At 36.3% G+C, this 27,985-nt stretch overlaps 2 protein-coding genes across 2 annotated transcripts; both read left to right on the top strand.

Moving 5' to 3' along the window:
* The first annotated feature begins 4,204 nt into the window (after positions 1-4,204).
* Positions 4,205-8,229, top strand: LOC122045205. Its single transcript, XM_042605317.1, has 4 exons — positions 4,205-4,711; positions 5,560-5,705; positions 5,781-5,891; positions 7,375-8,229. Exons 1-4 carry the CDS (start codon positions 4,210-4,212, stop codon positions 7,957-7,959), a joined length of 1,344 nt encoding a protein of 447 aa, XP_042461251.1. The 5' UTR covers positions 4,205-4,209; the 3' UTR covers positions 7,960-8,229.
* Positions 8,230-8,631: 402 nt separating this feature from the next.
* On the top strand, positions 8,632-10,601 carry LOC122045204 (probable 5'-adenylylsulfate reductase 1, chloroplastic). Its single transcript, XM_042605316.1, has 4 exons — positions 8,632-8,820; positions 8,915-9,182; positions 9,277-9,760; positions 9,835-10,601. The coding sequence occupies exons 1-4, from the start codon at positions 8,754-8,756 to the stop codon at positions 10,369-10,371; spliced, it is 1,356 nt and encodes a 451-aa protein (XP_042461250.1). The 5' UTR covers positions 8,632-8,753; the 3' UTR covers positions 10,372-10,601.
* The last annotated feature ends 17,384 nt before the right edge of the window (positions 10,602-27,985 follow it).

The following is a 27,985-nucleotide window of genomic DNA, read 5'->3' as shown; positions in this document are numbered from 1 at the left end:
ACAAAAGGTTGATCCCCTTCTCGTTACAAGTCATCCATAAGGTATACCTAAAATAATTATTATTCGATTTTATTTTATTTTATGATCTTGTCTGCTCAATTGTATCTTGTATGCGTGTGATGTGTGTGTGATGTAATAAATTAATTTATTTATTATTAAGTCTTCCACTGTGCATGTTTATGAAACATGTTTTTAGCACACACTGTATCGAGCATATCCCAACACCCAGCTAGCTATTTTCTCAGCTTTCGAATAGAATCAGTCGCTAACTATTTTTAATAAACATAGTTATTAAATTATTAGTGATGACTGTTAATAATTAGTCGCTAATAATTTATTAGGCCATCCACACTGTAAATACACTTGGTGCGTTTCAGTAATTAAAAAAATATTAGTGATGAATATGGGTAAATCGTCACTAATATTTATGTATGTTAGGGATGAATTTAATTTTAATTAAATTCATCGCTAAAATATGTAAAAAGTCCTAATCCCCCGTGAGGTAAATTGTTTTTTTTGTCTCCGGCGATTCTTCTTCTTCTCCAACGATTCTTTCTCTCCTTTGACGATTCCTTCTGCTGCTCTGGTGATTGCTCTTTCTCAAGAGATTCTTCTTCTCTTGCGTTAACGTTATCTCTTCTTCCTATTCTGATTGCTCCTTCGAATTTTTTCTCCTCGACTATGGTAGACGCTCTTCATCTTGTATTTTCAATATTTTTAATCATAATTTTAGGATTATTTTGATATTTAGATGATAAGTTTAGGGATATTTTGATACTTAGATAATAATTTTAGGGTTATTTTAATGCTTAAATGATAATTTTTGGATTATTTTGATTCTGAGATGATAATTTTAGAGATATTTTGATGCTTATATGATAATTTTAGGAATATGTGACAGTCATGCCGTCCAAGAGAACTAAGCATCTACCAGTTCTGCGGACATCTGATGATGATAGTTCTCCTAAGTTGTTTTGTATTTAAATTATAAAAGTTTTATTTAGTTTGCTATTTATTTAAGTATTTTATTTGTAAATTATTAATACTTTTGCATTTACAAGCCAACCGCAACATAGGGAGACACGTGACACATATTCTGATCGGCTACGACGTTAGATCGATGAATGAGGTAAATTATCCATTACTTTTCATCAAAGTGATGAGCATCTAATTGGCCCAAACACAACTTCATTTATGACTGAGTTTGGTTTCTAAATAAAGAAGTTTGCTCCCTTACAAGCTAAAAGTTGGAAGCACGTCCCCACGGATAATAAAAGGATTGATATACAATCAATTATCAGTAAGTATAAGTAATTCAACATATTTATAATCACTCCTTTATTACGAACCACATGTAAAATAAATTTATTTTTTTTATATTGCTTTTGATATCAATTTTCAAGAGGGTTCATCGTCAGTCAAAAAGGAGACCGATCGGTTAATGAGTGCAAGATATAGAGACAATAGAAATAAAATGCATAGTTATTGCACCTTCCTCCTATTAAGCCTCGATAATAGATGCAGATCGAGTTTTGTGAGATGTCAGATGACTAAAACTACATGTGTGCTCTGTTTGAATGAGAGACATTTCAGATAACTCATTCTATAACAAATATCTTTTTATATAAAAATTTAATTATTTATTCTATAACTAATATTTTATTTATACAAAATTTTATGTTGTAGAAATGATATGCAACAAATGCTGAAAATTGAGCAAAACTCCCATATAATCATTGCCGAGGTTCTAAATCATTCATTCAATATAGTTATAATGGTATAAGTACTAATTTTATAGTTATCATATATTGTTTGTTGCTTAAAATATTCACACATTATATTTTTTTATAGACTGATCAGTTATAGAGAGAAGATCGGATTACTGTCTTTAACAAAACTCATTATAGGTCATCAAAAGGGTGGATTCGGGATAGGGCCGAAGCTGCATACGTATGCTATGACCTGATTTAGTAAATTTGTTCTTGATTGTGCATAATTATTTTTTATGATGTTTTTAACATGTTTGTTATTTCTATGATGATATGGTGAGAGTACATGATGAGTATGTTAAAACACAAGAAAATATAGAAAATGATATTGATGTATACCAAATTACGGATACACACTACAAAAAAAAGAAGCTATAGGAGCGATTTATTTGACCTGTAGGAGCGGTTTTCCACAAAACCGCTCCTACAAATATTGCAACGATTTGACAAGCACACTTGTTGCCATCGGTGCTAGGCCCAGTTAGAGCGGAAGATAAAAGCGGTGGTAAATGTTGTCCTAACTGCTTTAAAATGCTAGTTTTTGCACCGATTAGAAACCTCTCTAACATATGCTCACTTGGAGCAGTTTCTAAAACTGATCTAAATTATGTTTATTAGGTACGGTTGTTAATTGATTTTGCAAGTGAGGATGTTGAATTGGTTGGCAAACCGATTGTGAAACATGGATATTGTCATGATTTTTTAGCCACTACAGAAGGTGAAACCTAGGAGCAGTTTACGAAACCCCTTTTGTTTGCTCATATCAGGAGCTCATAATAACTACTCCTAAATGTGGACTGCAAGAGCTCTTCTCTTCACCACTTCTATATGTGTTCATGTGGAGCGATTTCATAATTGCTCTTGAAAGTCATATTCTAAAGCAATTTTTTGTAATTTTGGAATGATTTAGCATCCATTCCTACCAAGCTGAGTCCAAACAAACCGACCACTACATTAGCTTTCAATTCAACATGCTGATTATTTTTTATTCCAAAATTTTTATAATTAATACTTTTTATTTTTTCATCCAATCCAGTCAACATCTATAGTTTTTTTTAAAAAAAAACATTTGTGTTTCCTTCTAAAAGAAATCATTCCATAACTCAACACATAAATAAATGAAAAAAATAATGACATTCCATTGTTAAAAAAATTAGTATATAACCTTTACAAACCATCATTATCAACCAAAATAGCATATCATTCAACTAAAAAATTATATTATTTATTTCTAGCTCTAATATGAATCAAAATATCCTTTTCTCAAATTCTAACTACTACTATTTTATTTTTCTCATGGAGGATATTTTCTTGAGCATTTGATGTAATGCTCATATATTGTTGCATGATTTCTACCATCACACCTGCCATCTACAAAAAAAAAAAAAAAAAAAAAAAACAGATTTTACATCATGCATTATACAAATAATTTTTAATCACTCTTTGGTTAATATCAAATATGCTAATATTTGTCCCGGTAATATTTCGGACCTTTGAGATCCCCTAGCAGTTCTAACCATCATATTTTGCATAATACAGATAAAATTTTGGAATTATTGTTCCTGCATCCACCTCATTGATTGCTCCATCTCTGTGGCATCCGAAACGGTGTCATATCCTTGGGAATGGCTATGCTTATATTGGTCAAGAGAAAACTTAGCTAGGTAGTACACCAGCTCCTAAACATCGAACTCGCCCAGAATGCTAACACCTCGCCGCATAAAAAATAATTAGTATCATAACTTTAGCAAAAATTAAATGTGCTCATTACCAAAATACTTGCTCATGCACTTGTCTTGGATCTGTTCTCTCCGACATGTCTGGAGATGACATTTCACAACCTTATTCAACAAAGCTTACACAAAAATTGTCAATAACATTACAAAATATTGAGAAGTCATTTTAAAAAATTGAAACAAAATTCTTACCTCATGTCGTATAGCTTCATCATCAATAGGAGTCCTTCCTTTCTTTTTACTATGACAACTTAATTCTAATAAAAAATAAAATAAAATAACATAAATTCTAACCTTTCTCATTATGTTCAACATTGTGTTACAAGTCTAATTTAGCATTTTGTGTTTCCGATGGAGAGTGTGGCAATATTACATCTTGTGATTCATTGTCACCATTTAATCCTCTATTACTTGGTTCTTCTCTTTTGGATAGTTCTATGATATTTTGAAGTAACTTTTGAATTCTTTTGTTCACTATTTTTAAAGTGAAGCAATTCCTACAAAACAACACATATCACGGATAGCTTGAGGCTTTAGCTCAAAGACTCAAAGTTACATAAAAAAAAAATGAAATTGAAACATAAATAAACCCGATATTAGAGGCTGCAACCTAATTTCTTATTGGGCCTCAAGCGATCAACTGAGTAGCCCAATATGCAGGTCTTATATTTCAAATGACCTCTGCATTTGATTCTCTTTTCTAGATGCTTCCTCTTCTTCGCCGGATAATGGCAGCCTCCTCGTCTTCCTCTTCGTCTTGGGCTTGCAACCTCTGCACCTTCGTAAACTCTCCGTCTCGCACCTCCTCCTGCCAAGTCTGCCTCTCTCCCGTCCCCGTCGCTTCTTCTCCTTCGTTTTCATTTTCGTCTTCTACTCTTTCCGATGTCTCGCGATGGTCGTGCCGTGCCTGTACCTTCTCCAACCCGACCGCTGCCTCCGCATGCGAGGTCTGCGGCACCCCCGCCGTCTTGCCCTCTTCCAGGGCCTCTCTCCTCGCGGAGTTGGAGCCCGAACCCAGCGAGCTCGCCGATCCGGCCATCGGCCGCATCTTCCGCCCCCTCCGGCGCTGCGGCACCAAGCGCCCCGCCTCGCCTGGCTCTGTCACAGTCGCCCAAATCTCCTCCGATGCTGCATCACAGAAGCTACCTAGGGTGGGCGGAGATCAGCAGGAACAGCAAACCGTGACCCTATCCTCGCCTGTCTTAGGTTTGCTTTTCTTTATTCTTGTAAAGTCTTGATTTTTGCAGTTATTTATCCAATTTTCTTTTGCTTCTCAGCTTCGGTCTAGTAAGTTATTTTGGCACTTCGCATCCTTTTTGTGCAATGACCCGTGAGTTGGATAAGTTATTTATGTTCTTGGCGTTTCTAGTTGGAGCAGAAAGAAGGTTCCGGGCCGAATCATAGTCAATAAGTATTAGAAGAAAGAAAATAGTATTATTAAATGGAGGGAAAAAATATGATATTCACTATGATTGTGTTTGGTTTCAAAAATGTGATTAGATCATTAAAATTTAGAAGTTTCGATTTTTTTTCCCACTATGTCACAAGTACTATCCTGAGGCATATTTATCTTTCTAAGTGAGTTTTTTGGTGGATGCTTGTGAGTTTCCAATTTTTTCTTAAATGGTTGAATTGATGAATAAAAATTTGATTGTTTTTATAATTTCTAATTTTTTATTCTTATAAGAAATTTAGATAGTAGAATGATAAGGCAAAGGACAATCATGGCCTAGGATCTTGAAAGTGTGTATCAAAATTGTAAAGATGTAAGCCTGGAGAACTTTGGAGATAGGAAGATGTGAGGGAAGATTAAAGATTTAAAATTTTTAAAATTGTTTCAGGTTTCCTAAACTACGTAGTGAGTTTTGAAAGTGTATTTTTAGATTCTACCTTGGTAGCATGTGTTCAATGATGGACCAGGATATTATCCTTTTTTACCTAGGAGACAAATGTCTTCAGATCATCAGTCTCACTACTAAGTTCTTCATTCTTATCACTTTGTTTTCAATATGTTTGATTATTTGAGCCTGATACTTTTAATACTTCTACTACAGGAGATATTAGTATGAACCCAAATAGGAGCATGTTTAAAATTTTAAGCTACAATGTCTGGTTCCGTGAGGATTTGGAACTCCATGGGCGAATGGAAGCTCTTGGAAATCTCATCGAACAATATGCACCTGATTTCATATGTTTCCAGGTCTGAGCATCTCCTCTATCCTTAACAGTTCTTGATTTTGTGGGAAAATTTGGATTCTGAATATCAATATCATAGGAGGTCACATCAAATATTTATGTGATTTTCCAAAAATCAAACTGGTGGAAGCACTACAACTGTTCGCTACCACGACAAATGGCTGCTCAGAGGCCATATTTCTGCATGCAGGTTTGAGCTATTGGCTTTCACAATTTATACATTGTTGATGATAATAATAAAAAAAATCAGTAGATTTTGTTTGCCTAACATTATCTGAGAAATGTGGTTACGATGTTAGGTAAGTGCATCCATCTAAATTGGTTTATGCTTGCTTAGAAATTCAGTTAAAAGCTGATGTTTGAAAGGTAAGGCATCAACGTTAGGTATTAGGTAGGCATTTGAGATTGGGGAGAGCAATCAAAGATTATAGTACAAAGAAAAATAAGCTAGGAATTGATGTTGAATGACGGGAACTAATTAAGGTTGTCTCGCCCCATAATGTAAATGGGGCAAGGATGGCCTGCATATTTGGAGCAGGCAGAATATGGGATAGACATTTTATGCCCTGCACTACCGTATAGTCATCCCGAAACAGAAGCTTCAGTAGAGGAGGGAAGGGAAAATATGAGAACTCTAGGACCGAACTGCCAACCTTCTTATACCATTCTTTGAATGTTGCATAGGATCTATGGTGTATGATTCGACTCAGCCACTTATTTGCAGTGAGATTGCCATAGTCTAATATTATGTTCAATTTTGTTTTCCATATTAGTGCTATCAGTAGGAATTTGTCAAAAGATGTCACTTTGTGCTCATCTCTGAATTCTAGCTGTGCAGTTTCTTCATTTTGCATGACTTTCAACTCTCTCTAGATTACAAATTTGATGCTAAAATTTAACTATGATGGCTCCCTTCATGTGCACTAAACTTTCAAACAATAAAGTTTTCTTATATGACTAGATCTTTTCAGTAGTTAGCATTGCCAAAGCTTGCTATGTTCGAACATTGAGTGACAGCTTACAACACATGCATTTCTAATTATGTTCTATGAATACTTTCATGCATGGTAGTCAAATTGCAATATGATCTTAATTTCTTGTGACCTTATGATCCAAATTGGTCTAAATAGTTAACATGAAGCCGATCTATTGTTCCTAATATAGTATCTTTGTCCCAACAATATGTTTTTAATTCAACGACACATTTTAATAATTAACATTTCAATCCGTGAAAATTTGATAGTTCTGCAATATTCCTATTAAATTTAAAACATTTCAATCCTAAATCCGAACCTATGTACCTCTATCCCATTCTAGGTAGCATCTCTACCTTGTTTTCACGCATTCATTTATTATCTCAACTATTACCTGTTTGAAAGACTTATAACACAATCTTGAATTCAAACTTTATTCTATGGATTTAAGCGTAAAAGTGTCCATTTATGCAAGGAAACATCTGCCATAAAATTAAATTATTTCATTTTTTGCAATAAATAAATATTGACAGTTATCTAGGTCCATTTGTTCATGTGTTTAATTAATTTCCACCATGCAATGTTGTATCTTCATTTTTTTTATACCGAGTGTTCAGTTTTCATTTGCTAATTTAATCTGTTGCTATACTTTATTTTCAGGTTTTTACGTAAATCTCCTTTATTTCTTCATTTTTACAGATGAGCAAATTGCCCGTGAAGGAATTTAGCCGTGTACCATTTACCAATTCAGTGATGGGAAGAGAGCTATGCTTAGCTGAGGTTGAAGTCGGAGAGAAACAAAGTTTGGTCATTGCAACTAGCCACCTTGAGAGTCCCTGTCCTGCACCTCCACGCTGGGACCAAATGTACAGTAAAGAACGCGTAGCCCAAGCCAAGATGGCAACTGACGTTCTGGTAGATTCACCAAATGTAATATTCGCCGGTGACATGAATTGGGACGACAAGCTGGATGGCGCTTTCCCCCTACCCGATGGTTGGATTGATGCTTGGTTGGAGCTAAAACCTGGAGAAAATGGTTGGACTTACGATACCAAGGCCAACCAGATGTTGTCAGGCAACCGAACTTTGCAAAAGAGATTGGATAGATTCATATGCTGCCTGCCCGACTTCAAGATGGACGGCATCGAAATGATCGGGATGGAGGCTATTCCAGGGCTTTCCTATCGCAAGGAGAAGAAGGTGAAAAAAGAGCTCAGGCAACTGGAACTTCCTGTTCTACCTAGCGATCACTATGGTTTGCTGTTGACCATCCGCCGCTCGTGATTCAAATGACTGGAATCTCAAGAAGCATTTTGTAGAAATTTTTTGGAGGAGAAAGTGGATGAATAGGTTGCTATTCAATTTTGTGCCTATAACGTCTCTATAACATTCACTTGCATGAGACTTGATGGCATTATGTTTCTAACTGATTGTTGGTGGTCTCAGTGGACCTGCCACCGGCAAGATACTTGATGATGCAACTATTAAAACTCTAAACTCCAGGCTTTTGGGTCACTAACCAAATAAAAGTATAGCTGGATGGTTCTCTCTTTATTTCGACTTCTAATTCGAAGGAGTTAGCACATAAGATATTGTTATCATTAAGATTTGTAGTTCGAATTTTGATAAAGTCGAATTAAATATCTCTTTTACATATTAGTCATTATTTTAAAAATTAGTAATCATTCATGATTTATCTTCTTCTTATTAATTCTGGATGAATTGATATGGATATTAGGAGCGAGCTTATTCATCTTACCATCAAGAAATCTAAGAGTAGAGTCGAAATTTATGGAATTAATTGGATTATTAAAAAAATATAATTAATGGGGAATAAACTTGATACATTGCAATCACCGGTCACACCGTCCTCATCACCACCACGCGTACCATTTTGATCGGCAGCGGCGAGATCACGTCCAGATTCATTGCACCGACACGAGACGCCTACGCTTCGGTTGCGAAGATGACACGGCCTACTGCACGCTTTCCACTCCCGAGAAAACAGCGCGAGCGTTAAAATCCAACCTTCGCTCTGCTTTAATGCTCACCGATTTTCTTCAGTTTCCCTCGTCTCAATGGCTTTGGCGACTTCGACTTCGAGCTCCATCCCCTCGCATTCCTTCCTCACTCGCGATTCCGATGGTATTGCTTCTCGTCTTTGTTCCTTTTTCAAAATGGAAGATTTCGTGTTGTTCTGGCTTAAAAATTGTGTTTTTTGGGGGGGGCGATTTTTTAGCGGCCGCTGCAATTAGGCACGCCAAGCCGTCGTCCGTGCCTCAGTCAGTGAGCGGCGGTTCCCGCCTCAGGCGAATTGTGGCGCGGCCGTGCCGCGCCGTGGAGCCGGCCAAGAGAAATGATTGGGCGGTGGAGACGGCGGTGGCCGCGGCGGAAGGGCTAGCCCTCGATTGGGAGGAGCTGGACAAGGAGCTCAAGAACGCTTCGCCGCTGGAGATCATGGATTCGGCTCTCAGGATCTTCGGGAACGAAATCGCCATTGCCTTCAGGTGAAAATCGAGCTAGGGCGCCGCGCCCTTTACTCATCCCCAAAATTTTAGGTTTCTGACCGGAGGCGCATTCTCGATCGATTCATTGTGACAGCGGAGCAGAAGACGTCGCGCTGATCGAGTACGCGAAGCTAACGGGCCGACCCTACAGGGTTTTCAGCCTCGACACCGGGAGGCTGAACCGAGAGACCTACAGGTTCTTCGACGCCGTGGAGAAGCACTACGGCATTCACATCGAGTACTCGTTCCCGGACGCCGGGGAGGTGCAGGCCCTCGTGAGAACCAAAGGCTTGTTCTCCTTCTACCAGGACGGCCACCAGGAGTGCTGCAGCGTGAGAAAGGTGAGACCTTTGCGAAGAATGCTGCGAGGCGTCCGCGCCTGGATCACCGGACAGCGCAAGGATCAATCCCCCGGCACTAGATCCGACACCCCTGTCGTTCAGGTAGATCCAGTTTTCGAAGGCGTCGACGGCGCCGGCAGCTTGATCAAGTGGAATCCCGTCGCGAATGTCGACGGAAAGGACCTGTGGAATTTCCTCAGGAGCATGGACGTTCCTGTCAACTCCCTGCACTCGCAGGTTTATCACGAACCGCAGAACCTCTCTCGATCGGTAGTTCAGTTCCATTATTGACCTTCTTCATCCTGCTTCAGGGGTACATTTCCATCGGCTGCGAACCCTGCACGAGGCCGGTTCTCCCCGGCCAGCATGAACGCGAAGGGAGGTGGTGGTGGGAGGATGCAAACGCCAAGGAATGCGGCCTCCACAACAGGCGCCTCCAGACAAACGACGCGGCGAACAGGCTCACCGTCAATGGCGTCAACACCAGAGCAGACATCTTCGAGATCGCCGCCGTTGTCAGCCTCACTCGGCCGGGGATCGAGAACTTGCTGCGGCTCAGGAAGCGGCAGGAGGCATGGCTGGTCGTTCTCTACGCGCCCTGGTGCCGGTTTTGCCAGGCAATGGAAGCATCGTACTTGGAGTTGGCCGGGGAACTCGCCGGGACGGGCATCAAGGTCGGAAAGTTCCGCGCGGACGGCGAACAAAAGCCGTTTGCTCAGAAAGAACTACAATTGGGGAGCTTTCCGACGATCCTGTTCTTCCCCAAGAACACATCTAAGCCGATCAAATACCCGTCGGAGCGCCGCGACGCCGACTCGCTGGTCTCCTTCGTTAAGGCTCTGACATGAGCTTCGCCGGCGACTCTGCTGGATGGTGGAGTTCCCCCTTCTATTCACTTCTATAGATTCGCTTTCTGATCTGATTGATCTCTCTTGGGAGTAATAGGATTTGAAGGTTAGAGCGAGATCCCTTGTAGTGTGTTTCATGCTCAAGGTTGATTTGATGATGTATCGATCTGTTTGGAATAAGAATCTACTACTGTGTATATATTGTTCTAGCGCAGCCGATCAATAATTAATGTTTTTATAGCAGATTTTTCTATATATCTCTTTATCATTGCTGTTGATCTTTCATTCATTCATTCATTCTTCAACTTCACATTCCGATCGAATTCCAACAGGAGATCTTTTTTTGACTACTGTTTCTTGTTCATAAACAAAATTGCTGTCAAATTCCTTTCCTGTAATTTTTTTTGGGTTCGATCTAACACATGAATTGAGCCCTTGTTGCTTGACTGGACAGATGGTCCAAGTTAGACCTGGCTTACATTGACTACCATTTTGGGAGGAGGACCATTAAATCAGGGGATGGGCTCAAGCCTCAAGGAAGGCCAATTGCATTTGATGACAGCCTGATACCATTATCTAAGAGCTTCCGCAATGGGATATTTGAAGGGGATATTTTTTCAAATATCCCTCACTCTTAAATATCTTCTATTGTGGAGGATATTTGATGGGTAACGAAAATCACCGGGTATTCTCTTTGTGGGGCTCACAAAAAGTGAGCCGCCACTATTTTTTTATTTATTTTTTATTATTTTAATTGTTGGTGGACCCCATCTTAAATGTGGATACGTGACTTTATTTTTTTTATTTTTTTAAATTTAATTAAATTTATATTTCTAATATATTTTTATTAAAATTATATATAAGTTAATTAAATGGTCTTAGACCCTATACATATTTAGTTGATGGTGAGATATTTAATTGTAGAATTGAGAATATTTGAGAGTGAATATTTGATAAGTGAGACCCATAAATATTTGGATGGTAGATATTTCATTGTGAAAGTTGAGATATTTGAATAGTGGGATATTTGAAAGTTGATGTGGAAGTGAGGTCCACAAATATTTGGGAGAAATATCCCAAGCTATTGTGGATGCTCTAAAGGGTAAAACTCTCCCAGCGCAACGATAAAGATATTCAATTATCTTCTAAATATTTATAATTTTATTTTCAATTATAATATATTTATATATTTTTTTTAAAAAATTAGACTTCCAACTAAGGACTTCTGGGCTAGTGGCTAGTAGAAAATTTTCATAGGCCCAGACTAGTCACCCAAGCTAGGTTTCTAGGCTGGTGGCTGATGAAAATTTTTCATAGGATCGAATTGATCACTTAGACTCAACGTTAACGGTCTGTTTAATATTATATATATTTTTTAATATAGGAGTAAAATATGGTAAAAATTCTTAAAGGATATCTTCATCAAATGAGATACTTTGTAACTAACGTAACACAGGTCAGTCATTCAAAGATAATCAATGAGACTAATTAGTATTATCATTTTATAATTATAATTAACTGTGTCGTATACAAATTCGGGTCAGATTGAATTGAGATCGATCTTAAATCTGGCTAGTTGAACTTGTGCTCGACTGTGAGGGGTGGAATTGGGTTGAGCTTTGAAGGGTCGATCTGATTTGACTTAGCTCACCGTGAGTCAGGTAGGCTAGATTTGAACTCAACTGTGAGTCAGACTGACTGAATCCGAGCTGATCTGACTTTGTCTTGAATCTACCACGTGCTTCTGACAAATAATGAACGAGAGATATTTAATCTATTAAATTATAAAATTTGAGATTGAGATTTTAACCAACCACTTCAGTCCTTTAGTTTAGTTTGGAAAACATTGTGAGAAAATATTTTAAAATGTGGGAAAATAACTGATGCGCATCGGGAAGACCTCTCGAATTTTAATGAGTCATAATTTTGAATTTGGATATCTCAGATGTTGTTGGATTTATAAACATAAATTTATTATTAGATGGAATTCATAATCGGTCAAATGTCGAATCCAAACATTGTTAAGGATTTTTTGGAAACTCTAAATATTTTTAAACTATTTTTAGTAATTTTTTATATTTATTTATTTTTTAATATTTAATGTGTTTATGAATTAATATTTATCTATTTATATATCTATTTAGTTGTTTGAGAAATTATCTATATTATTCAATATTTTTTTTATAAAACGATAATTGTTTCTCTTTGTTTTTTGGATTTCTCTTCAGGTTTCTTTCATAAATCTTCCTTCTTGTCCGCCCGATAAGCACTATCTTATCCTACAGCAATTATCTTAGCAAAAGAAAAATTGAAAAGAAATAAATAAGATATTTTGCAAATTAAGTTTTTTTTAATGAAAATAGTAAATTCATTATAAAATTTCCGTTAGTAAAATTAAATTATCGGAGAGGAAAATTATCTTAAAATCTCTAATCACAACTTAAATTTTGTATGTAATTTCTATGTAAAAAAAATTTATTTTCACTCCCTGTAGTTCATCCTAAATTCAACTAAAATCTAGTATATTTTTTTCTATTAAATTAAGGATGACTCTTTAAATGATATTCAATTGGATGAAAAATATATTAGATTATCTTTAAATGATCTCAATTTGATATAAAATATATATTATATTCTCTTTAAATTGTGTTAAATTTAGGAGAAATTATATTAAATAAAAAAAAATATAAAATATACTTTATTCAAATTTAAATGTGTTAAATTTAGAAGAAATTATATCTTATTTTAAATTTTTTTACCTAAAAAAATAAGAGGATGAAGTTTACATGCAAGGAGTTGAAGCATAGATTTAGTTATTTGAGGGATTATTTCTATTCCGGTTTCCTTTGTAAATCTTCCTTATTGTCATGCATCAGACATCAATAATATTAGAAAAGGGAAATTTGAAAAGGAAGTAAATAAGATATTTTGCAAATCAAGTTTGTGTCTATTGAAAATAGTAAATTCGTTATAAAATTTCCGTTAGTAAAATAAAATTTGTTGAGAAGCTAGTCCACTTAAACTAATCTTGTGGGTTCAGTTAATTAGGAAATGCATATGTAATTCTTAAAATTGTAGTATCAAAGACCAAAAAAACTCATGTACATTTATTTATTTTTAAAATAAGAGACAAGAATAAAAAAGTACTCACTGTTTATTTTTAAAAAAAAAAAATCACAAAGGCATCCTTAACTATCAATATTACGAGAAGAGCACATCCCTTTTTAAAATTATTAAAATAGTATTCACCCATAATTTATATTTAAAATATACTTTTGTACTCCAAAGCTGAACATTAACTTTGATTTTTTTAAAAAAATACTATTATTTTATGAGCATTTATATCTTAGAGCAGTTTTAATTAAAATTATATTACTTTAAAGTATTTTTTGATTAAAGTATAATGAAGGTTGAATATCAAACTAGGGGGAAATATTCTAATAACTTTTAAAAGATATGTGCTTTTGTCTTTTTACTGTATAGATAATGGAGTACGAAAAATTTTAAAATAAAGTAAATTATAACTCTGGCGATCGAATATCTCTATAATTATATTGTCTAACTTAGATCTAAATTTTTAGAATTTTACTTTTAGTTTTTACTTAAATGTTTCACGTTAATAGAGAGATTTTATATCTATTAAATTAATAATTTTAAACGTGGAATTTGATTGAATCCCAACCATGATAATTTGATCTCTGTTATTTTTTATTCGATAATTTAGATTTTAATTTTTCAAAATTTAATTGTATTGCACGATCTCAATTATATATATAAAAAAAATGCATTGCAGGGTCTCAGCGCCGCCCAACGGCAAAGCAGAGCTCGCCGGCCCGGCCGCTGCGAATGCCCAGATTTCAAACTTGTCACCCCTCTCTAGGCCACTCCACGCCCGGAACAGCTTCAGCTCCTCTCCCTTCAGCACCGTGCCGCCGCTGCTGTCCCAGCACGTCAGCTTCAGGAAGAACCGGAACCTACACCGCGCGTGCACCGTCACCGGCAACCCCCCGTGCGGCCGCCCCGCCACTTTCCTCCTCTGCCTCTGCCTTCGCCTCCTCATGCCCCTGCTAGGCCGACCCTCAACTGGTCTGGAGGTCCTAGACAAATTTTTATTTTTATTTTCAAAAAACAATATTAATTATTTTTATATAAAATTTATTTTTTTATTTTTTGAGATGAAAAAATTAATTAAAGAAATTATATTTAAGCTTGATAATAATTTTTTCTGTGAATAAAATTGTTAAATTATTTATTTTTTATGAGATATTATTGAAGATAAATAAACTTTTATTAATTTTAATTTTAATTTTAAAAACTTTTTTCTAATAAATTTATATTAACAAATATTATTAGTAATATTATAAGTTATTCATGTATAAAAAGTGTTTTTTAATATCTCACGTATTGATTTTAATTTGAATTTATTATTTATATATTTTTCTCCTAAAGTATTATCTTCTAAGAAAAATTTGTGATTTTTTATTTAAATTTTCAATTGATACTTTTGAGTTTTTATTTTTAATATTAATAACAAATCTATATAGTTCATATTTTTGATTGAGTAATATGGTTTAATATATAGAATGAATAAAAATCCTTATTTTATGTTTCTTATAAGGGAAAGAAAGAACGCTAAGGTAGATCATAATGAGGAAGGAAAATGATGTCCTTTTGAAAGTATTATTGACAAGAGAAGAGAGGAGAAAAACAGAGAAAAATTATGTGAGAATACCAATGGGAAAATAAAAATTTATGAAATTACCGATAATTATTAGGATGTATGTTTTTTTAGAGATCAACATAGAAAAAAAGAATCATTTAGGTTTTTAAACAAAATAAGATATACAATTGAAACAAATGAAAAATAAATAAAATTAGAATAATTTTAAATTTAAAATTGATATTTTTTAAATTGATCTAAATTTAAGGATGAATATTTTTAATATATATATATATATATATAGTATTGATATCTTGCCCGTTGCGCAGGATATCACCCTTTTTTATAATTTTTTTTAATTTTTGAATTAAAAAATAATTAAAATATTTTTTAAAATTTTATTTCTAAGATTTATGCTGCGCTTGATTTTAATCTAGGCATCTAGATTTTTTTTAAAATTTTTGGTCAGGCTCCCGATTAAATCCAACCATCCCGACTCTATTTTTTATTTTTTTTTATTTTTAAAAAATAAAAAATTCTTTAAAACATCCTTAATACATATATTATACCTCGTATTATTTAAAATTGAATACTAAAACTCAAGAGGGAAGTCTGAATCCTAGAAAAAAAATCTTATTAGCTTAAATCCATTATAATACATCTCCTAAATTTTAAAATCTTATCCCTATATATATATATGAAAAATTAGGGGCCCCAATTTTATTGGGCCCTAGACATAGGCCTTAATGGCCTATGCCTTGAGCCCGCATTGCCCTCGAGGCTAGCAGTCGCGAGCTCCTCCGGCTAAAGGATCCCGACGAGATTGGACTCTACGAAATGGAAGGGGATGTAGAGACGGTTCTGCTGTGGCATCACGTCGGAATTCTCCGTCGTCTTGGTGGCGATGAAGCCAGGCAATGGCGGCGGCGTCAACATCGCCCACGAATTCGTGCTTCACCAAGGCAGCCACCCATTCTGACACCGGGCGGGTTCCTCTGGTGCCTTCTACCTTGCTCCGCTCTTGGACAAGGAGTGGATTCAATGCCTCACCTATTTTGCAGGTGGGAGTCAATTGAATTTCATCTATCATTATAGTGGACCAGGGTCCTTATCCGCTAAATGTGAATTAGGACCTAGTCCACTAAATACGGACATAAGGATCTGATCTGCACCTTCGACACGGCCGCCTGGTTGCCGGACCTGTACTTGCTCTCAGAGACGAAGCCACCCAGGAGATGTCCTGGGCTATAGCAGAGCCTTCCTGAGTACAACATCAAGGGGGAAAAAAAAGTAATCGACCGATTCTCGCACACAAGTAACTAATATTGTTTAGAAACAAAAAAAAAAAAGAAGAAAACAAGGTTAGTGTTTCTTCTTCTTTAGCTTACGATGGCAAGCAACCAACCATGAAGAGTCGGTAGGCTTTGACAATGTTCAGCGATGGTGGATCACTGGATCTTGTTACTATGTTCATCCAGAAAACAAAGCAAGAGAATTAGAGTCGACTATTTTGGATTGGGAGAAAAAAAAAGAAACTAAATGGAAGAAGAGAATATCACTATTGTTGTTGCTCTTGTTAAATAAAATGACAGTGAAACCTGTTGCTTAAGGCTTGAAGGAAACTTGGAAGAAATTTACTGTTGAGCTGTTGGCCGGCCTACCGAAAGATGGCTGCTGCTATGGTTAAAAGAGGACAGTAAGTTGCTGCTTTTGTTGTTGAGAAAGGGTAACAATGACTGCTATTCTAGATGAAGGATGAGAGAACATCTAGGGTTTCTATGGTTGAGAAAAGGAGAGTTGGAGAGGGAAAGGGTGGTTGGAAGAAGAAAAAGAAACAGCAAGGTTGCTGCTATTGCAAAGAAGAACAGAGCAGAGGCTCACTTGGGAAGAACGGAGAAAAGAAAATCGAAGTCAACATTGTGAGTCGGTGAGGATGGTTATGGCTGCTGTGTACGTGGAGAGCAAAAGGTTAAAAAGAGTTTAAAAAAAAATAATGTACGTCATTTTAAATTGATAATTAATCCATATATTTAGTCCGATTATAATTTAACTAAATTATATTTAAATTAATCTCGATTTAAATCAATATAATTTTTATTTTGATGTCTATCTATGGATTTAGATTTTAGATGCAGCATTTTCATCGTTGGACAATTCAAATTTTCTTATATAACGAGATGGTAATATGCTCACTTAAAATTAAGTGGGACCTCTTCTATGATATATTTGGCAGACTCAATCAACTTAAGCTCAGCCTAGTCCACATTAAATTTCTGGATCCGTCCCTGCTTGCTCTAGTCATGAGCGAACAACGGTGATTATCCACGTCTCTGGCATTGCCTGCCGCAGAACCCAAGTAGAGTGGCCCTTGAAAGCACCACTTTCTATCATCAGATCTGGCTTAATCCACCGTGCCATGAACCACAACCCAAAGCTGTGGTCAAAGCCCATGTCGTACATGTTGTTCTTGATAGGTCGAGTCTCATAGATCTTCACAAGCGACGGTGGAGGTAGCTGGAGGGAGGCGACGCTAGAGGGAGGAGAGTTCGAGAGGCTAGGGCGCTGGAGACGGCGCTGGAGGGAGTCCGCAGGCGACGAGGGAGGCGCGGGAGGGAAGCGGCGCTGGAGCGAGGTAGGCGACGCTGGAGACTGGAGTTGGAAGAGGTAGGGTTTTTTTGGGCGTTGGCGCGTGCACGTGCAAAGCACGTAAGGGAAAGTTTTATACTTATTATGTGGTCCAGGGGTGGACCAGGAATTCCTGGTCCAGAAGATCCGCTCTCGCAATCTGTATCACTGCAGTGGCATTGTGGCACCGTAGAAGGATAGCAGATCTGTTATGTTTTTTCTCTTCGTCTCTTTCCTATTATAATTTAGATCGAAATAGATGATTAAAAATTGTCCTAGCTCGACATCCGATAGTCCAACCGTCCGCCTACAGTGACACCGTAGAAGACGAAACATGTGCGACACAATTTATGGCTCGCTGGTGCGCTGCAGTAGCGTTGAATTCTGAAAGTTGGATTCACCCACTCTATCCGGACGGACCTCGTCCTCAGCGATCATGGCGGTTTCTCATCGTATTGCGGATCATCTTCATGAGAACGAACAACGACGATTACCGCTTTTCAACTTTAGTTAACGATGGAAATTATAAATCGAGTTTTATTAGACATTTACTAATGATGTCCATTTTATATTTCTAAAAAATGTATTAAGAGTGTACCTTAACGAATCTCAGTTGTTTATCTTTTCTTTAAGATTCGAAAGTCCAGTGATGAGCTCTTTAATCCTCGAGTGAAGGTGTGCAATGATTTTGTCTTCTTCAAATCGAAAGTTGGTGAGCTGGTTGCGAAGTAAGTCCCGTCTCGCGAGCTTGGCTTCGGATGCCCCTTCGTGTAGCCTAAGGAATTTCTCCCAAAGCTCATTTGCTGAGTTGTAGGTGCCAATCCGGTTAACTTTTTGTGACGGTAGGACGCTCAGCAGAGGGAACTTTACTTTGTCGTTTGCCACGTAGTCGGCCTGCTCCTTCGCCCACTGGTATTCATCCTTATCTTCAGGTGCTACAAAACCGAACTTCATTATTAAAAGTAATTCAAAACCGATTTTAAAGAATACATGCATTCTATTTTTCCAGCTCATGAGCTCTCCCTAGAACTTCGGTGGTATATGCTCGGTCCGGCCATCGATTCACTGCTTTGATCGGCGGTTAGTTATCCTGAAACGTTCTTGCTCTGATACTACTTGTTAGGACCCTTAGCGGTCAGCTAGAGGGGAGTTGAATAGCCCCTACACAAATCAAACAAAATAACCTTTCTCGGACAAATAACTTGATTAAAAGAACACTTGCATATAAAAAATAATTAAGAAACTAAAAAGCAGAGACTCGACAGATTTACTTGGTTACAACAGGGAAAGTTGTTAATCCAAGACGAAAAAGCGTACTAACAATTCTCCTTCAGGCGGAGAAGCCTCTTTACAATAGTGAACTCTTAGAAACAGAAAGCTAAACAGAAAATGAAGTGCGTACAAGTATTGTATTGATCTTTCTTGTTGTTGTTTAGCTTTGAGAGTAAGACTGCTTATATAGCCTTGCTCAGGGCGTCTGGAAGGGTTCCAGGCGCCTGGAGGTAGATAAATTTTATCCCCTTCGTAACAGAATACGGTCAAACGCGATTCAGATAGCATTTGATTTCGGGCCCCCAAAAAGTCAACCACATTGACTTTTTCAGTCCAGACCTTCCGCTCCAGTTTCCCTTGCCTCGGTCCGGGTATTCCGTTCTGAATCCTCTTGCTTGGGCGATCTTAGCCATCCGAAATATGGCTCACCGGAACCCAACTTCCAGCCTTCTCGAGCAAGCTTCCGCTCTTGGCTTCTCGTCCCTCAGAAACGTCACGCGCCTCCTTCTCGTCCGTCCGCATACTCTTCCGTAGCTCCTCGTCCCTCAGATGCACCAACCTGTTGGCTCTCTCCCGTACCTTCCTTCTCGCTAGCTGCGTTTTTTGTTGGACGCCCTGTTCTCCTAAGTTCCTGTACACATAGACACAAGGTTAAACACAACAAGACTTAACTTAACTTGTTTGATCACATCAAAATAACCTTGGGATACCAACAGAATTGTCTTGCACAAATAAACAACAAATACCTTTTTTAAACAATCGGGCTTTAAAACAATTACACACATAAAGAAATATTACAGAATAAAAGAGAAGTATGAGACAATCACTTTTACTTGATTGACAATTAGAGGATTGCTACTCCAAGGCAAATAAGCTCACTCTGAAGATCTCCTTCTCGAACAAAACGTCGGAGGTGGAGAAGCCTTGTACACAAAAATAACTCTCGAAAATGAAAAATAGAATGAAACTTGAAGTACAGAGTATGCTGTTCGAAAAGGAGAAGACCGGGCTCTATTTATAACCCACTAGTCGAAAATAACCATTTGCTGACATGGCACGGTCTGGGAACCTGTACCTTCTCCGACACCCTTAGCATGACAAATCTTATCGTCACGCAAACGGTTACGCATAGGGCATGGGATAAAATTTTATCCCACTCTGGGCGACGGACCCTTGCAAATTTGATCCATAGTGCCAAAGAGGTTGAGGCGCCCCGGATGGCACCAAACTGGTCCAGGCACCCAGACTAGAGTCAAATCAAAGTTAAATTTCTATCCAGGCTTCCACTCGGGTTTCACTCGCTTGGGTGATTTCGGCCATCCAGAATAGGGCTCACCCGAACCCATTTTTTGGCCTTCTCGAGCAATCTTCCGCTCTGGCTTCTCATCCATCGGAAACTCTGCGCTTCCTTCTCATCCACTAACGTACTCTTCCACAGTACTTCATCCCTCGGATGCACCGAGCCTGTCGACTCTCTCCTGTGTCATCCTTCTCGCTAGTTGTGTCTTTTGTCCGACTTTCTGTGCTCCTAAGTTCCTACACACTGAGACACAAGACATCAAAAGACAACATGACCTAACTTGACTTAGTTGATCACATAAAAACTACCACGGGGTACTTACAATCTCTCATTTTTTGATGTGAGCAATCCAAGTTAAGTTAGGGTAAATCAAAATACATAACATTAAAATAACAAGTACATAATTTATAATTTAATAAAAATGTACTCTATGTATCCTCCCCTAAACTTAATCTCTAATTCTCCCCCTTTGATCATATTAAAAATAAAAGAAATATTAGAAAATAACTTTGAAAGAAATATGAAATAATTTTTAAGAGAAAAAAAAATTCTAATATTAAAAAAAAATTTAAAATTTGAAAACTTTAACTTTTGCGATTTATAAAGTATTTTTAGAGAAATAATTTTAAAATTAATTCTAAGTGTTGAAAAATTTTAAAATTTTGTATAACAAATACATCCAAAGTAGTAAGAAAATTTTTATGAAAAATAAAAAATAATTTGTGTAGTAATAAATTATTTTTTACAAAAGGATTTAGTTTCATAAAAAATACTTAAAAATAGTTTTTAAGCTCAAAAAATCTTGATAAATTTTCTAAAAATGTAATAGAGCAAATATTTTTATAAAAAAAATTAAATTAAAATTTTGAGAATTTTTAATATTAAAAATTAGTATTTTTATAAAAAATTTATAGAAAATTCAATAATAGTAAAAAAAATCTAAAAATATTTTCTTGAATAGATAACATGATAAATTTTCACAAAAAAATAAAGTTTACAAAAATAACTCTGCGAAATATTTTTAAGTAAAAAAATATAATATTTGTTAAAAGAATTTATAAAAAATAATTCAACGGTTAAAAAATTTAAATTTTTTTCTACAGAGAAGTAATGAACTCTTCTTTATCTGAAATTTTAAGATCAAATTAATTTCAACTAGAAATTGTATGTCACAATTTATTTAGACAATTCTAAGCAAAAACAATATTAAATCAAATTAATGATAAGACATGCAAAAAAATATTAATTTAAGCATGATTTTGAAACCCAATATAGGTTCCTACTTACTGGATTAATTAGAAATTTTTTGAAATATATTTTGATGATAAATTTCTAATTTGGCCCTTATTATATCTAAAATATCGATTAAGTCCTTGATAATTTATAAAAATAGTAAAATTTAAATATGTAGAATTCTTCAAATGTTTCTATTTGTTCTTTCAATTTTTCATTTTCTATTTTCATTTTGTCGAAATCTTCTGATCAACAAGATATTGCTAAAGTTGTTTTTAATTGTTCATTTTCCTTTTTAAAATTTTTATTTCCAACTTCTAAATGACAAAATATTTTTGAAAGCATTTTTATAAACTTGTAAAATTTATCAGGAGGTAGAGATCATACCTGACTTACCCTTGTCGATCTCGTTGACTGATGCTCCCCCTTATTGCTACTTCCTTTTGAAGTGGCTCCCCCTTCGTTGATATTCTTGATGTTTATTTTGGATGAGCTTGCTTCATCGTCTTCTTGGTGACTTACTATCAGTGCAAGTTTGGCATAGGCTGTAACTTCCGAATCTGATGATGACATTTCATCCCACGTTGTCTTTAGATTTTTATGCTTCCTTTGGGTCGCTCTTTTGTCCTTGTTCTTCAGTTTTGGGCAGTTATCTTTGACGTGTCCTTCTTCATTACAATGATATCACCTCGCTTTTCTTTTTCTTCTTTTACCATGCACTTGATTGAATTATTAGTTTTAACAAACTTTTTGAACTTTCTTACCATAAACATCATTTCGTCATCATCGAGAGATGCTTCAGAATCTGGTTCATCCATTTTTGACTTCAAGACAATGTTATACTTCGACTCCTTTTTTAGATCTGTGCATTTAGAGTCGTGAATTTTAAAAGTAGAAAATAGTTCTTCTAAATTACTTACCTCTAAATATCTAGAGATCTAATATGCATCTACTAGAGTTACCATTCAGGAGTTCTAGGAAAAGCATTAAGCGCATCCCTTAGCGAATCTCGATTGGTTACCTTTTCTCTGAGATGCGTGAGTTCGGTGACTAGCTCTTTTAGCATGGAGTGCAATTGAGGAACTGTTTCACCTTCCTTTAGTCGTAGATTTGTCAGTTGGTTTCGAAGTAGATCTCTCCTTACGAGCTTGGCTTCAAATGATCCTTCGTGAATCTCCAAGAATTTTTTCCAAAGGTCTTTTGCAGACTGGTAGACTCTGATTTAGTTTACCTCTTGTGGTGGCAGCGCACTTAATAGATGGAATTTTGTTTTTCCATTTGCCTTAAATTTGGTTTGTTCTTTCTTCGTCCAGTGTTCTTCTTTCTTCAACTCAATGTTGTTATCGGTAGGTATTGTAAAACCACTTTTAAAAATTAAAAATATATCAAAATCTATTTTAAAATATACCTCCATTTTTTTCTTCCAGTGTGTAAAGTCTCCTTTGAACTTCAGTGGATGGATGCTTATTCCGACTATCGTCTTTGCTTCAGTTGGTGGTTAGTCATTCTGAGGATACTTGGTTAGCAATTAGAGAATTACTACTCCATGGTAAATAAGCTTAGTATGAAGATCTCCTTCTCGAACAAAACGTCGGAGATGGAGAAGCCTCGTATACAGAAATAACGCTCGAAAATGAAAAACAGAATGAAACTTGAAGTACAGAATGTGTTGTTATAAAAGGAGAAGATCAGAGCTTTATTTATAGCTCACTAGTTGAAAATGACCATTTGATGATGTGACACATCCTCTCTAGGCGCCCCCAAAGTGGTAAATCTTATCATCATGCAAACGGCTACGCATTGGGTGTAGGATAAAATTTTATCCCGCTCCGGGTGCTCAAACCAGCTCCGGGCCCCCAAACCCTTGCAAATTTGAACCACAACACCGAAGAGGTCAAGGCGCCCCGGATGGCACTAAACTGGTCCAAGTGCCCAAACTCCGGGAGCCCGGAATGGCTCTGGGGGCCCTGACCAGAGTCAATTCAAAGTTGACTTTCTATTCGGGCTTTTGCTTTAGCTCCACTCGCTTGGGTGATTTCGGCCATCCGAAAATAGGGCTCAGCCGAACCTATTTTCCAACCTTCTCAACTAGTCTTCTGCTTCGGCTTCTCGTCCCTCGAAAACTCTGCGCGCTTCTTCTCGTTTGACAGCGTAATCTTCCGCAATACCTCGTCCCTCGGACGTACCGAACCTGTCAACTCTCTCCTGTACCGTCCTTCTCGCTAGCTGTGTCTTTCGCTTGACTTCTTATTCTCCTAATTTCTTGCACACTTAAACATAAGACATCAAAAGACAATAAGACCTAATTTAACTTAGTTGATCACATAAAAATTACCACAGGCACTTACATCTTTTTCAAAATTTACAACTTTGATTAAGATAAACACTTTACTAAAATGCTTGAAAAAAGTACGAGACAAAAAGATTTACTTGGTTTACTATCGGGGAGGTTGATAATCCAAGTTAAATGAAGCTAAAGTAATCAACTCCTTCTTCGACACAAGTCGGAGGCGGAGAAGCCTCGTACAGAATGTTAAACGCACAGGCAAATGGAAAACAAAGTGAAAAAATTCGAATACAGAAAGTGTTGTGTGAAATGAAGAGTGCCAGGGCTCCTTTTCTAGGCTCACTGGTCAAAGTGATCGTTTGCTAACGTGGTGCGGTCCGGGTGCCCCCAGCGTGGCAAAACTCTATCTCTACGTACAGCTACACAACGGCTAAGTGATAAAGTTTTATCTACTTTCGAGTGCCCGGACCCTCTTCGGGCACGCAGACTGTTGCTGATGTGGACCCAAAAGTTGATCCGCAACGACGAGGCGCCCTTTGCGCACCCTGGTGATCCAGGCACCCGAATCAGTTAACCTTGTGCTGACTGTCTAGCACCTTCTCCAGTCGCTTGGGTGATCTCATCCATTTGGAATTGGGCTCACCCGAATCCATCTTCAGGCCTTTTCGAGCAATCTTCCGCTCTTGCTTCTCGTCCCTTGGAAATGTCACACGCTTCCTTTTCGTCCGCCAGCGTATTCTTCTGCAGCACCTCATCCCTCGGACCTACCGAGTCTGTTGACTCTTTCCCGTGCCATCTTTCTCACTAGCTGTGTCTTTTGCTCGACTTCTAGTGCTCCTAAGTTTCTGCACACTTAGACACAATAATCAAACACAACATGACCTAACTAGACTTGGTTAATCACATCAAAACTAACATGAGGTATTTTCAATCTCCCCTTTTTGATGTGATCAACCCAAGTTAAGTTAATATTAAACAAAACAAAAAATAGTAAAGTAATAGGGAAATAATTGTAATTAATAAACATTTATGCAATGCAAAATTAAAATGTACCTCCCCTTAGACTTAATCTATAATTCTCCTCTTTTGATCATATTAAAAATAGGGGTATACTTTGAAAATAAATTTGAAATAAATTCTAAGAGATAAAAAAAATAGTGACTAACATTCAGAAAACTTATGAAGTTTATATTTCAAAAAACTAAATTTTTGTGATTTATAAACTAATTTTGGAAGAAATAATTTTAAAATTACTTTTAATTGGAAAAAATTTCTTAAATATTTTTTCACGGTTAAACATACTTATTCAAAATAGTGATAAAATTTTTATGAATAAATAAAATTATATTTAGCAATAATGAATTATTTTATACAGGGAGATATATTTTCTTAACAAATTGTTTAAAAATAGTTTATAAACTTAAAAAAATCTTGAAAATTTTTATAAGAATGTAAATTTTTAAAAATTAAATATTGAAAATTTTTAATATTAAAATCAGGATTTTGATAAAAAAAAATTGTAGAAAATTAAATAACATTGAAAATTTTCAACAAAATTTCCTTTGATAGAGTATAGGATGTTTTATCACAAAAAAAAATAAAATTTTCAAAAATAACTTTATAAAATAATTTTAATTTCACAAATACCATTTTTTGTTAAAAAATTTATAAAAAATAATACATCGGTTAAAAAAATTTTAAAATTTTTTCCTACATATAAGTAATGAAATTCTCTTTCTCGGAAAGATCACAATCTAATTAATTACAAATAGAAAGGTTACAAAACAATTTATTTAAAAAAAATTAAGCATACAATGAAAATATTAACGCAAATAAAAATTAGAGCATGTGTGAAAATTTAACCTAAGCATGATTTAGGAACCCAATATAGTTTCCTACCTATTGGATTAATCAGAATTTTTTTTGGAATATATTTTCATGACAATTTTTTAATTTGGCCCTTTTGATATCTAAAATACCAATTTAGGTATTGATAATTTTTAAGCTCTTGAACATGTAAGCATGCATCATCCTTGTATAATTTTTCTTATTGTTCTTTTAACTTTTTATTTTTAATTTTTAAATTATCAAAATCTTCGAACTGCATGCATTTTCTAATGTTAACTTTAACTTTGCATTTTCTTTTTTCTAATTTAACTATATTTCTAGTAAGAATTTTAATAAACTGATATGATTGTTCAGAAGATAAAACACGTACCTCGCTTACCTCGTGTTCTGATGCTTCTTCCTCATCAATGCTTTTGTTTAATGACACTCCCCTTTCGTCGATGCTTTCTTCTAATGATGCTCCTCCTTCATCAATGCTCATATTTGATGTACTTTCTTCATCCCTCTGATAGTTCGCCACTAGTATCAGTCTGACATGGACCTCGATCTCGGACTCGAGGGGGCAATGATTCATTGCATGTTGTTTTTAAGTTCTTGTGTTTCGTTCGTCTTGGTCCTTTGTCTTTTTTCCCTTCCTTTTAAGTTTAGGACAGTCATCCTTAATGTGCCCTTCTTCTTGGTAGTTGTAGCATCGAACCTTCCTTTTACTTCAAAGGTGTTTCTTTACCTACGACTTGTGAATTTGTTAGTTTTAAGAAATTTTCTTAGGTTTCTTACCATTAGTGCTGCTTCATTTTTGTTGATGAAAGTTTCAGAATCTGGTTCGTCCATTTTTGCTTTTAAGGCAATGTTCTGATTCAACTCCTTCTTTAGTTCTGTACATCTAGATTTATGAATTTCAAAGGTAGAAAATAATTCTTTTAGATTACTTACCTTTAAGTCCCTAGAGATATAGTATGCATCTACTTAGGTTGACCATTCTAGTTTTTTTTGAAAAGTATTAAGCGCATACCTTAGTGAATCTCAGTTGGTTACCTTTTCTCCGAGATACGTGAGTTCGGTGATTAGCTTCTTTAGCTTGACGTACAGTTGAAGGACAGTTTCACCTTCCTTTAATCAAAGATTTGTTAGTTGGTTCTGAAATAGATCTCTTCTTGCGAGCTTGCCTTCGAAGGATCCTTCGTGAAGCTCCAGGATTTTTTCCCAGAGATCATTTGTAGACTTGTAGACTCCGATCTTGTTAACCTCTTGTGGTGGCAGTGTACTCAACAGATGGAATTCTACTTTTTCGCTGGCCACAAATTTGGCTTGTTCTTTCTTTTTCTAGTTCTCCTTTTTCTTTAGATCACCGTTTTTTTCGGTAGGTACTACAAAACCATTTTTTAAAATTAGAAAAATATTAAAATCTATTTTAAAGTATACCTTCATTTTCTTCTTTCAATGGGTGAAGTCTCCTACGAACTTAGGCGGATAAATACTTGTTTTGGCCGTCATCTTCTATGCTTCGGTCGGAGGCTAGTCCTTTTGAAACGGTTGAACTCTGATACTAATTGTAGATCCTGTGTGGCCAGCAAGAGGGGGGGGGGGGGAATTGTCTTGAAAAAAATAAGTATACCTTTCTCAAAACTTACGATTTTGATTAAGACAAACACTTTACTAAAAAAACTAAAATACATAAAAGAAGTACGAGATAAAAATATTTACTTGGTTTGCAACCGAGAAGGTTGCTAATCCAAGGAAAATGAAGCTCAACTAATCAACTCCTTCTTTGATATAAGTCGGAGGTGGAGAAGCCTCGTATCAAACGTTGAACACATAGACAAATGAAAAATAGAGTGAAAGAATTCTAATACAGAAAGTGTTGTATGAAATGAAGAGCACCAAGGCTCCTTTTATAGGATCATTGGTCAAAGTGACCGTTTGCTGACGTGACGTGGTCCAGGCGCCCCCAGCATGGTAAAACTCTATCTCCATGCAACAACTACGTAACGACTAAGTGATAAAGTTTTATCCACTTTTGGGCGCTCAGACCCTCTCCGGGTGCTTGGACCAATGTTGACGTGGACTCAAAAGTTGATCTACAGTGACGAGGTGCCCTTCGAGCTCCTTGGTGGTCCGGGAGCTCAGACCATCTTGTCTGGGTGCCCGTATGGTTCGGGCTCCCGGATCAGCCAACCTTGTGTTAATTGTCCGACGTCTTCTCTGATCGTTTGGGTGATCTCAGCCATCCAGAATTGAGCTCACCTGAACCCATCTTCTGATCATCTCCTCGAGCAATCTTCTACTTCGACTTCTCATCCCTCGAAAATGCTAGGCGCTTCCTTCTAATCTACCAGTGTACTCTTCCGCAACACCTCAGGCGCACTGAGCCCGTCAACTCTTTCCCGTA

Source organism: Zingiber officinale, chromosome 2B (assembly GCF_018446385.1).
Source record: "Zingiber officinale cultivar Zhangliang chromosome 2B, Zo_v1.1, whole genome shotgun sequence".
Lineage (NCBI taxonomy): Eukaryota > Viridiplantae > Streptophyta > Magnoliopsida > Zingiberales > Zingiberaceae > Zingiber > Zingiber officinale.
This window is presented reverse-complemented; position numbering and strand designations above follow the sequence as displayed.